Below are 11,905 nucleotides of genomic sequence, written 5' to 3' on the forward strand. Positions count from 1 at the left end.
AAATATTTATTTTGATAAATAATTTAAAAAATACAATATTTATAAAAAAAGCCACAAAATACACATGTTACAAAAGGTAGATTATTGCAGCCATGCCTAACAAAATTATCACGAGTTTAGATTTTGTTATTCTACCCAAGTCAATTAAAAATAATAATTTTCCTCCGACTTAACTCTTTGAATTCCTTTAAAAAAAAAAACACGAAATACACATGTTACAAGAGATAAACTATTGCAGCCGTACCTAACAAAATTATCACGAGTTAAGATTTTGTTATTTTAGTCAAACCAATTAAAAATAGTAATTTTTGCTCTCGCAAGATCCCTTCTAAAACATTGGTCTCAAAAGATCCTAGAGTCCACCATCATTTACAAGATAGAAGAACCATTCCTCTAAAAACTCCCGACTTTGTGATTATTTAAGCTATATAAGGTAGATAGACAGGATTGTTGTTATTAGCTCAAAGTCATGAGATGAATCCCAAAGAAAACTTAATAGTTAAAAGAATAACTTAATAGTAGTTAATAATTTTTATAAGTGGAAGTACCTTAATTGGAGAAGGGAGATCAATTGGTTCCAAAGGAAGGCTACGAGCAAAACTTTATTAGCTATGATGAGAATAATAGCTTTGCTTGCTACAATTTATGTTATTTGGAAAGCTAGGAGCTCACTGATTTTTCAGCACCAAAAATTTAGTGAGGAGGATGTGTATAAATATATCAAGGAAATTGTGTTTTGAAGTACAATGTTCAGTTTTATAAACAGAATGTCAGGGTTGTATATAATAGGTGGGTGTAAATAAATTTCATCTTCTGGTAATTAAGTTTATTTATGTATTGTTCTCATTCTGTTTCAAGTCTTGTGTTTTGTAAAAGTAGTTATGCTTGTTCTATTAGTTCAAGCAATTGTGGGCCTGATTCTAAATGTTAGAGATATGGACTGGTGATGCTGGTTTGAGATATTTTGTGCTTAATAAGGTTTTCTTTTTGGCTTGACCCAAAAAAAAAAAAAATTATAAGTGATGATTTTTTATTTTTCCCATAAAATATTTGAAGAATTTGTATACACACACATTGTATAACTCTTAGGAAAATTATTAAATTACAAAAAAAAATAATAATAAAGAGCTTTTGTACAAACATTTTTATTGAAATTTTCATAAATATAGTAAAAATTGGAGCAAAAGTGAAAATTTATGTTGGTGGAATTTTATGTTGATGGTATTGTTTGAGTATAAAAGTGAAACCAAATACATACTTGCAATTATTCAATAGAGATTGAAATGAATCATTTGATGGTAGGTCAGCATAAAGACTAACATGAGAAATAAGACAACATTGTTCATGATTTGTTAGAAAAAAAACATATATAAACAATTACAACATGCAGAAGATTAATATTTAGGAGTACAATGAAAGATTAATATTCTAGTTTAGAGTACGTATCACTTTCTCCTTAAATTTAGGATAATTACTGGAGTAGCTGTGATGAGATTATTTTTATGTTTAAAAAAGGACACAAAATCAACATTATAATACTAGGTACTTTAACTAATCAAACTTAATTAATAAATAATTTAGATAGTCAGAAAACAAACACTAAACAAAGTGAAGTGAGACAACAAAAACACAACACCTTCCACTAGGCTGAAAAAGAGCGGATGCCTAATCCAAATATAATTTACTGTGATCGAAAATGATACAAAAAAATAATTTGTATCAAATCGGTTGCATGAAAAACACCACAATTGAGCTCAATAGTCCAAGCAAATCATTGAACAAACAACAATGCTTGTGATCTGCCAGCAGATAAACACAAAACACTGAGTTTCACTTGGGGCTGTTTGTTTGTAAGGAATGGAGTTGAAGAGGAATGAGATAGGAATGAGATAGGAATGAGAATAAGGGGGAATAAATTAGGAATGAAAGGAAAACTGTGTTTGGTTGGAGGGTATGGGAGAGTAATTCATTGGAAATGAGAAAAGTAAATAGAAAAAATATGTGCAAAATGTCTTTTATGCCCTTATAGAGTAAATATTAAAAAAATAAATACATTGGCCAATAATATTATTTTATTTGTAATATGTTGTCATTATTGTCATAATTATTTTTATAATTAATTTTTATAATTAATTTTTACAATTAATCTTCATTATTAATATTGTTGTTTTGTTACAATGTTATCATTTTATTTTTATTATTTTAGAATTAATTTAATTTATTGTTATTGTTGTTGTATTTTTATAGTATTAATTTATTTGTAATATGTTATCATTATTATTTGTTTACAATGTTCTCAACATTTTTCCTATATATATAGATAAAGTTTTAAAGTCGAGGGTAAAATGGATATTTTCACATCCGTTGGGGCATTCCTCGACCCGATTGGGGAATGCCAATCAACCTCTCCCTCATCTCATTCCCTCACTGGATTCCTCCCACATTCCCTGCTCGCTAACCAAACAAAGCATTGGTCGATTCGATCCAGTTCCGATCCATTCCCAATCCAGCGCTGCAAACAAAGCAACATCCCTAAATAGAATAGAGTTCACTGATAACAGATAAGCAAGAATATGGGGACTTCTTGACATGTATTAACTATGAATTCTAGAAAAGCAAATCATGCCAAAAAGTATAATGTAAAACATAGAATCATCGAAATGTTTATGATGCATATACCAAATCTTCTTTGTATCATTTGTTTTTTTTTTTTTTAAGAATGATGATAGCCAAGTAACCGATCAACTCTGTCAAAATACCATGTTCTCCAACTTCTCACAGCATCAGAGATCCAAAACACTATGGCTAAAGCCTACTATGAATCCCAATTCTACAAATATAAACAGCCAATTTGGCTCATGGTCAGACTCGGAGAATAGAAAAGTAGGAGAAGGTGGACTAGAATCAGCACATTGCTTGGATAATGGGCTCCCACATAATCCTGTATTACCCTCAAAAGAAGTATTTGAAAATGTAGAGAACTGACTGTCCAGTGGTATTCTTCCCACTAGCTTGTTATTTGAAAGGTCCAAGAAGGATAGAAAGTGCAGGAAAACCAAAGATTCTGGAATCTCCTCTGAGAATTGGTTGCAGGAGAGATCTAATGCTTCTAATTGAACCAACTTCCCAAGCTCTGCTGGAATTGGTCCTGTGAAATTATTACGTGATATGTTCAGCATAACCAGTGATGTAAGGTTCCCCAAGCTTTTCGGCAAACTACCTTCAAATCTATTGTTTGAGAAGTCAATAGATCTCAAAATTCCCAGTGCCTTTACAAAAGTCAAAACTAAGCCTTTGAATGTCACTGTGATTGAGTTTTGATAGCGGTCACTGGAATCGAACTGAAGATACGCAACACCAATGGTCAGGTCAGATAGATTTGGATCGATCATCATTGCTTTCAGATTCTCAAAGAACTCATGTGGCAGATGGCCACTGAAGTTGTTGGATGAGATATCAAAGATTTGTAGTTTCGGAAATGTGTAATTCCCTCCGAGAGGATGCCCAAGCCTGCCGTGGAATTCATTTGACCTGAGAACAAGGGCTTTCAAAGCAGACATATTTCCCAACCAATGTGGAAAAGAATCCACGAACTTGTTGTGTCCTAGATCCAGAACCTCTATACTGCCACAGTTAGCCAATGATCTAGGCAATTGACCTTCCAACTTGTTGTCGTTGAGATTTAACGTCCTCAGACTACATTGTGAGCTAACATTCATTGGTAAAAGGCCTTGAAGCTGGTTTCCTTTTAGATTGAGTACTTGTAGAACAGAAACTTCTCTCAAGAGACATTCTGGAATTGAACCACTAAAGCTGTTGTCTGAAAGATCGAGAATTTGGAGATATGGTGCATCACAAATGGATGGTGGGATATTTCCGATAAGCCTATTGTTGGACAATGAGAAGAAGAGAGTGCCGCTGAGATAGGAAGAAATGTTGGATGGGATAAAAGATGTGAAGAAGTTGTTTGAGTAGTCCAAAATTATAGTGTTTGGTGGGGGGAGAGGAACCGGACCTCGAAGCAAGTTAGAATGGAGATCAAGAATCATTGAGGAGTGACTCATTGAAACATTGGGGAGAGGACCATCAACATAAGTGAAAAGGTTGTAAGACAGATTCAAGTAAGAGAGAGAGTTGTAAGGCAGATTCCAGTAAGAGAGAGTCGAATTCCCAATGTTCCATATCCACTTTGGTATAGCACCACCAATTTGATTGTTTGAGAGGTCAAGGTCGGTCATGTGAAGCTTATGTTCCAAGAAAGGAGGGATCATGACCAGGTTGCATGATACCAATTTTAGAGTAGTAATGGAGGGAAAGAGGAGAGAAGAATTACCAGAAGCATTTGATATGGACAACTTGTTGCTTGATAGATCCAAGTGAAAGAGATTCTTCATGCGCCCGATCAGGTCTAGTTCTAGCGTGCCACTGAAGTTGTTCGAAGCCAATGCCAGATACTTCAAATTTGAAAGCTCAGTAATTGACCTTGGGATATCTCCTTGAAGTTCATTGTCGCTCAAATTAACAGTCTCCAATGAAGATGACGTATTGTAGAACTCTTCCAGCTCACCAGAGAGCTTATTCAGGTTTAGGTGCAACACTTGCAATGCCAGGAGGGTGAACAAAGTTACTGGGATTGATCCATTGAGTGAATTATTCCTCAGATCAAGATTTGTAAGACTCTGAAGCCTTCCAAAAGATTGAGGTATGCCCCCAGTAAAGCTATTATGGGACAGAATGATTTGTGAGATTCTCTCGCCACCCACCTGCGGAGGAATTTTGCCACTGAAACCATTGAGCGAGAGGTCCAAATGAACCAACTGGTTGAGTTTTGCAATAGAAAGGGGAATTGGCCCAGAGAAGTGGCAACTTGCAAGACCCAGCTTTGTCAAAGACTTCAAATTTCCCAAAGATTCCGGCAAACTACCTGTAAAATTTGTGTTCTCAAGGATCAGCTCCTCCAGAGCACTCTCTCTAGGGAATTCTGGCAAATACCCTGAGAGCATTGGATTGAGGGACAGATCAAGAGCTTTTAAATTCCTCAGTAGAAACACACTATACGGAAACAATCCATATAGTTCACAATCAATGAGACTAAGTTCATTCAGATGAGAGAAATTTCCAAAAAATTCAGGCACCTCGCAAGACAAAGTATTCAAGTCGAGATGGATTACTGACAAATTCTGGAGCTTGGACAAAGACTCATGGATCGGTCCCGAAAGCGAACAACCAGACAAACTGAGAGCTTGAAGCCCAGGAGCAGATTTGGCGATAACTTGACACCAATCCATGCTATTGCTGGATAGATTAACCCCATCTAGATACAGCTTCTGGAGGTTAGAGAGGCCACCGATGAGTGCCCCGAGATCTGGGGTGTCCAGCTCCCCTCCGTCGAAAAGGTAGGTGGATAGGTCCAAAGATACTAGCTTTTTGAGGCGAGAGATACCGATGGGGACTCGTCCGGCAAACCCGGAGTTGGAGAGGTTGAGATAAGTGAGATCACCAAGCTTCTCAAAGCCTAAGGGTGGAAGAGGACTTCCGTAGAAAGCATTGTTGGCGAGATTAAGCCTTTGAAGTGAAGTGAGCTCGAAAAGCGAGGAGTTGATTTCACCTGAGATGTTATGGTTGCTGAGGTCAAGGGAGACGACTACACCCGACGCTGCGTCGCAGATGACGCCGTCCCAGTTGCAGCAGTTGGTATCGGGAATCCAAGCAGGGCTTAAACTGCTCATCGAAGAGAAGTCATTCTTGAGCTGGAGAAGAGCCAATGCCTGGTCCGAGCGACATTGATGAGCTTGGGATGAGACCAAGCTCACAAGAACAAGAAGTAAGACAGTTCGGGGGTTCATTTTGGGGAAAGAAAGACGATGATGGGTTTATGAGAAGCAATGCCGAACAATTTAGAGATTTTTCCCATGCATAAGCTTGACGCTGGAGAAGAAAGACTCCAGGGTCGGGGGAGACGATGACGCCAAGTCGTTGAAGAATCATTTGAACAAGCATTTAATTGAAAATTTTCCTAAGAAAATGTTAAAATAACAGCATTTTTCACCATTAATCTTGAAAAGACTTAAACTTTGAATCATTTTGCCTGTCAAGTAAAAACTATGCAGAAAGATCTGCAAGCCATTAACAAAAACCAGTCCCTTATTATTTATTTATTTATTTTGAAAAAGTTTCAATTTTTAAGAAAGGCGATAAGTCGTGGAACCTAGGGACTAACATGTAGGGGAATAACACTCACCACCGAACCGTGCCCTCGCCTTGCACGAGATGAAGATCAAACTCGGGAAACCACGCTCGACACTCGAAACGAAAATCCTACGCAAAAGACCTGATGTCAATAGACCAAATATTCGTCGGCAAAAAAATTTCCAATCTTTCTCAACATTCCCTTCAAAAGAAAAGGAAAGGAAGCGGCTTCAATATTCCCTTGTGATTGACTGATTGTTTGCACAATTGCGTTGCAGAAAAACTGGAAGAAAAACCAAAACAAAATCCTCTTTTGATCTTGACCGTTGACTGATAAAGTAGATAGAAGGGACGGTTGTGATTTAGTGAAAGTGGGCCTTCGTTTTACTGTCACTCCCTTCTAGAATCTAGTCCATGAACCTTGCAGTCATCCTCTAATGGCGTTTTGCTGGCTTTTTTCTGCGATGGAGAACGCTTCTCCTTCGTCGGCGTAAAGGTTTCAGCTTCCTCTCTTTACTGGTATTCAATAAAATGTCGGATCTTTATCTTTACATATTTTATTTAGACTAAGGATTCGGATTCATGGGATTTGAAGTTTTAATTGGATGAATTGGTTGTTGTTTGCCTGTTTGGTAGTGTTGCTCGTTCAGATTGGTAGCATGAAGAACTGGAATGTGATATTTAGATAGATTTTAATTTCAAGTTTTGTAATGCCCATTTTGGTGAGTTTCACTTTTGATTGGTGAAAGTGCCAGATGAAACATATTATTCCACATGAGAAATAATCTGAGTGTCAAAGCAAGATGCAAGGATTTAAGGAATAGCTCAGAATGTGTGGCAGAAGTAAGCAGTCCATGCAGCCTTCTATCTGTGATTATAAAATATTTGAGACTTTTCCATTGTGGTTGTGTACTGATGTAATTGGTAATGCTTGTAGAAAAGGGGCAAATTTGTGCTTGAAGAATGACATTTTGATTGGATTTCCTGCTAGGATTTCATAATTGAGTTTTAAAGATATGCTATTGGTTGGTGATGATGAACTAAGATGTCATAATAATGGTGAAATGTAGAAAATTACAAATTTGATTTCCTAGTGCATTTCTTTCTGTGGTTGGAGTATAAAGTTACTGAACAAATAGTATTTGAGCATGACAATGGGTTCATATATATGAATCTGACAATGTGATAATTTGTGTAACACTTCATAAATATTAAATATCTCGAGGAATTATCTCCTTTTGTTCTGTTTATGTTATAAGAAAATTGCAAACTAGCAATAAGAATATCTATTTAAACACTTAAGGAAACTTTAGCAATGCGCGTTTTGCTCCATCATTAAATTTATAGAGCTTATACTGTTTCAACTGGTCCTTGCTTAAAGAAATTTATATATTTCAGTGCCGACCTTCAGTAGGCTCCAAGTTTTTTTTTTTTTAGGAATAAATACTGCTGGCTAACTTCCTCAATTCTTGAAATGCGTTCCTGCTCTCCTCATCGAACCCACCGACGAACTGTAATTAGATAAGTACAATCAGGATGATTAGCAAATGAACTTAGACTAGATAAAGACAGTTTCATTGAGAGAGAGCTACCTGGTGTACCCGGAAAGCAAATCTAACTCCTTGAAGCATCAGCTCCTCATCCTCTGAGGATGCATATGATTGCAGTGCAGTAATTACCCGCTTCATATATTTTTTAGCAAGCCTCATGGAGCCTGATTTTAACTGCAATGGCATTGGATGATAAATATTAATCATTAAAATTCTGACCTGATTTTGTGATTTTGTCATATTTCAGCTAATTCATTTGCAATGTATCTTGCTATATGATTCATTTGTGGAATGAGTTTATAAAAAGAAATGAGTAGACTAGGTACCTGTGCGATGATGCCTGTGTCAAGCATCCATTCCCAGGGGATCTGGAATTCTTTGTACCTCTTGCTTGCGTTATCCCTGACTCTCTCAAGGTTGTGAACACTACATTCCAATCTGCATCATAGAAGAGAGTATGAGATAATTTTGTTGGTTGGTTTAAGGTGGGAGAGAGGCTTTTCAGATTTTTCTATTTCCCCTTACTTTTCTTGCAATGCCCGAATTCGCTTGAGGGCAACACCCGTGGGTTGGCGCATATCATCAGAGAAGGACGAGACCTCAGATCCAAGATTCTTTAGATCTCGGTAGCCAAAGGCTGCTTCTCTCATTGCATCTGCTTTCTGCTCAGGCCACTGGGGAAAGTGCTTGAGCACTGCCCTCTCATCTACCAAATAAGACAGTTCCTCATCCAGCCACTTGACGAATGCCTCCACATCAGAGATCTCCGTATATGTTGCATTCTGTACTTCCTTTATCAAGAAGTTGATGAACTCACCTTGGGTTTCAACATCTGATTTTATCTGTCAAATTGGTCATACTTTAGCAGAATTTAGGGCAATCATATTTTTCAAGTACAGGTGACAAAATTTGAACTCTATCCAGGAATGGTTAAAATGAAATGATTGATCTGCTGATTGACAGTTTTTTATAATGCTTTCTCATTTTATTGTGTGGCTTTCAACAATCATTGATAAAAGTCATTATTTCTATATTTCTTATTAGTTTTTGAAATTGTATAGTTTAATGTGTTTTCTCTTCCTTGTATCTTTTATTTCTCATTTTGAGACCTAGCAATATGTGAAATTTCACAATTTCCAAATTGGGAAGAAGTAGTGAGCTATGATAGTTGAAAATCAAAATATAGTTATCTAATTTCAATGTTGATTTCAAGAAACTGAAAGCATTATGAACTACTTTTTTTTTCTGCAAGCAATTTGCATTTGTTCAAGAATTCAGGTCAGGAAATTATGGAGTATCCTTTGAACTTATAGGATTGAAGCTATCCTAACTATATATCTGGCATTGTAAATCTTTTACAGAATTAGAAAGATAAAGTTAGTGTAAGATCTTGACAAAGTTTGGAAACAGAATGATGCACTGAAATGTCTACTTACAGCTAGGAGATATGCCGACCGATTCTCAATTTCTCCAATCATTTCCCGCGCATTTGAAGTTACTTGTGTTCCTGCAATGCCTGTCTTTGTTTCTGGTTTCCCATCCCTTCTAGTTATTGAATGATAGAATTCCACTACTTCTGGTGCTCTTCTCACTGAACTGCTGGCTCTGACTTGCAGCTTTGATGGGAGTGGTGGTGGTGGTGGTGGTGGTGACGGAGGTAACTTTGATTCTGCTACTTCTGGTACTTTTCTCAATGAATTGCTGGATCTTCTTTGCAGATTTGATGGAAGAGGGGGAGGTGGTGGTGGCATCAATGGAGATGGCAACTGTGATTCCTTTCCAGTTAGTTTTGGTGCCAATTGCAAACAAGTGGTAGGCCTTGGTGGTGGCCTTGGCACCCTTGGTGATCTTGCCTTAATTGCTGAACAGAAGATTTCCCGCCTAGTCAGTGAATTATCAACCCCCAATCCTTCCTCCACATTGTCGATTTGAACAAGTTGCTTTTCCTGTGATGGACTGTTTTTGTTGATGTGATTTTGTTGCTTCTTCCATATCATAGATTTATCGGCATCCTGGGCTTGTAGCTTAGTGATTTGGCCTTTTAAGTGGAGGATTTCTTGTCGAAGTGCTTTGTTCTCCTTCTCCAAATGACAGTTTCTATCAAGACAAGCTTGCAGCTTGCTTCTAAGGTGTGCAAAGCATACATCTCCCTCCTCCATTGGCATTTTGCTGAAACTAAAATTTGAAGTTTTGAATGACTTCACCCTCTCTATAGCCTTGTAACAATGTTGCCTCTTATTAGATTACTATATTCTCCTCAGGAGAAAAAAGGATGGGACTCTCTGAGAAAAGAAAAGGTCTTCAGGCCTTTAAAGCAGATTCTTACTTGAGGACAACCATGTCTTCTTCATGGTTTCTTGACTAGCATTTTCTTTTTTACACTGAAGTAAGCACAAGATTTGGTTGGATGAATAAAAATACGGTGAATTTGCTTGGAATCAAAGTGGTTGAGATGGGGTAGCTCGCTTGACAAGCAATGCTGTTGAGGTCTCACTAATCTCGGCGGTGGTCAAACAATGACACGCACCTGGCTTTCGCTTTCTCCTTTAATTCTTTTCACCTGCTTGTGGCTTTCCAACAGTGACAACCGATGCTTATTTAGTATAACCCAGAGGGATTGGTAATACACTTATAGCAACATTTATACGAATTTATAAATTCTTTGAGTAATCTTAATTGTGGTGATTTACTCAGTTTTCTTTGATCCTTTAAGCTCTTCCAGTTCTTTCTGCCTCCCTTGATGTTTAGGTGACATGAAAAGGTTTATTCTGGTTTTGCTTGATTGTTAAGTAACTGAAAAGGATAAAGATAGATACTCTTCTAACAATCAAAGCCAAATTTTTGCAGGGACATAATAATGGAAGGAGATTACTTTGGAGTGGAACGATGGATTCCTTAGTACCAGCAAGTTACTTTATAGTTTCAGAGTGGGATCCATTGGTAAGAAAGTTGCGATTATGATGGTCATTGATTACTTAACTTAGCTCACTTATTTTTGGTTGCTTACTTGCATTGATAACCATTAATACCTCCTAATCATCCTTCATTATGTGTTAGATCTATTTCTTTAGTTAATGGCTCTCAGATTTGTTACCAACCAAGGTCGGTGCAACCGAAAATATGTACTGATTGATCTTAAAATTTTGGTGACTTTTGTGGAATAAAGGTCGGTTTGCTCAAGCCCGTGATGTCGACCTTGAGCCCAAGCCCAGTTTTTTCTTTATTAATTGTAAATTTAAATTGGTCAAGAATTGCTTTTCAAGTTGGTTGTCTCTAAGTTTGGTCTTTCTTGCATCCAGGGGCACCTTAATTTGGACAATGACGAGTATCAGATTGCCTGCGAATACTTGCCCTGATTGGGAGGGAGAACAGGGTGATACATTCTCATTAAAGGGGCATGGAGTTGCCCTGCATCCATGGGTAAACACAACAACAATGTGTTCAAAGATCATTTATTCAGCGAATGAAACACGAGCAATAAAGTTTAGAATTTGACAGAAATAAGACTCTCACCACATAACATCTTTTGAATAATTGCATTTCCAGATCAGCTGTCCTTCAGAGTAATCACCACTGTTTCGATGGAAATTCTTGGTTCTAAATTCATCACGGAACTCTTCTTTTTGATTGAACTTGGTGAAGCCGAGGATCTTTGGATTAATATCGACAGTTACTCAATGGTGGTGCGTCAACTGCCATGGTGTAAAGGGGCTTTGCCATGCCAACATTGGTAAGTGTCCTGTTTTTCTTCTTTATTAGATCGTCATCCAGTTGAGCAGAGATTGACAGGTAATTCAGTTGCTCTGATTCGATGTTTTTAATTGTCGAACATTGGATGGGACATTTTACAATAATTTGGATTTTCCAGTCACAGAATTTCGGTTCGCACAGGTGGACAATGTAGGATTGACAGGCATTATTCAGGATGGCATGACCAGCAACATGGTAAAGAAGTTAGCTTTGCTGTAACCATTTGACGAGTTCTCGGCAATGGGTAGTCCTGCACCATCCAAAGTGTCAGCAGTCATCATAATGACGGACTTGATCATAGCCGCAGACCAATTTCGGTGAGCACTTTTAATCAGCTCGCAGCGAATACTGGTGTAGAGAATGACACTATCAGCAATTGTTGATGATAACGGCCTTTCCTTCATTAGACGTCGATC

At 37.4% G+C, this 11,905-nt stretch overlaps 2 protein-coding genes and 1 long non-coding RNA gene across 5 annotated transcripts; 1 reads left to right on the top strand and 2 right to left on the bottom strand.

Annotated features, from left to right (window-relative positions):
- Positions 1–2,783: 2,783 nt before the first annotated feature.
- LOC120273281 (receptor-like protein 7) lies at positions 2,784–6,423 on the bottom strand. The gene is made up of 2 exons (XM_039279909.1): positions 6,242–6,423; positions 2,784–6,016 (listed from the first exon to the last, which is right to left on the bottom strand). The coding sequence occupies exon 2, from the start codon at positions 5,844–5,846 to the stop codon at positions 2,784–2,786; it is 3,063 nt and encodes a 1,020-aa protein (XP_039135843.1). The 5' UTR covers positions 5,847–6,016; positions 6,242–6,423.
- A 29-nt stretch (positions 6,424–6,452) lies between these two features.
- Positions 6,453–11,363, top strand: LOC120273367. 3 transcript variants are annotated; one of them, XR_005540509.1, is made up of 8 exons: positions 6,453–6,708; positions 9,458–9,623; positions 9,739–9,868; positions 9,982–10,359; positions 10,453–10,500; positions 10,587–10,679; positions 11,039–11,159; positions 11,286–11,363. It is a non-coding gene; the product is annotated as an uncharacterized LOC120273367 (long non-coding RNA). The 3 variants fall into 3 exon arrangements; XR_005540511.1 differs by having other exon boundaries at positions 10,001–10,359; XR_005540510.1 differs by having other exon boundaries at positions 6,453–6,685.
- On the bottom strand, positions 6,722–9,975 carry LOC120273366 (protein CHUP1, chloroplastic-like). The gene is made up of 5 exons (XM_039279994.1): positions 9,176–9,975; positions 8,265–8,581; positions 8,066–8,177; positions 7,782–7,913; positions 6,722–7,700 (listed from the first exon to the last, which is right to left on the bottom strand). Exons 1-5 carry the CDS (start codon positions 9,902–9,904, stop codon positions 7,623–7,625), a joined length of 1,368 nt encoding a protein of 455 aa, XP_039135928.1. The 5' UTR covers positions 9,905–9,975; the 3' UTR covers positions 6,722–7,622.
- Positions 11,364–11,905: the final 542 nt, after the last annotated feature.

The sequence above is a fragment of the Dioscorea cayenensis genome, chromosome 12, assembly GCF_009730915.1.
Source record: "Dioscorea cayenensis subsp. rotundata cultivar TDr96_F1 chromosome 12, TDr96_F1_v2_PseudoChromosome.rev07_lg8_w22 25.fasta, whole genome shotgun sequence".
Taxonomy (NCBI): domain Eukaryota; kingdom Viridiplantae; phylum Streptophyta; class Magnoliopsida; order Dioscoreales; family Dioscoreaceae; genus Dioscorea; species Dioscorea cayenensis.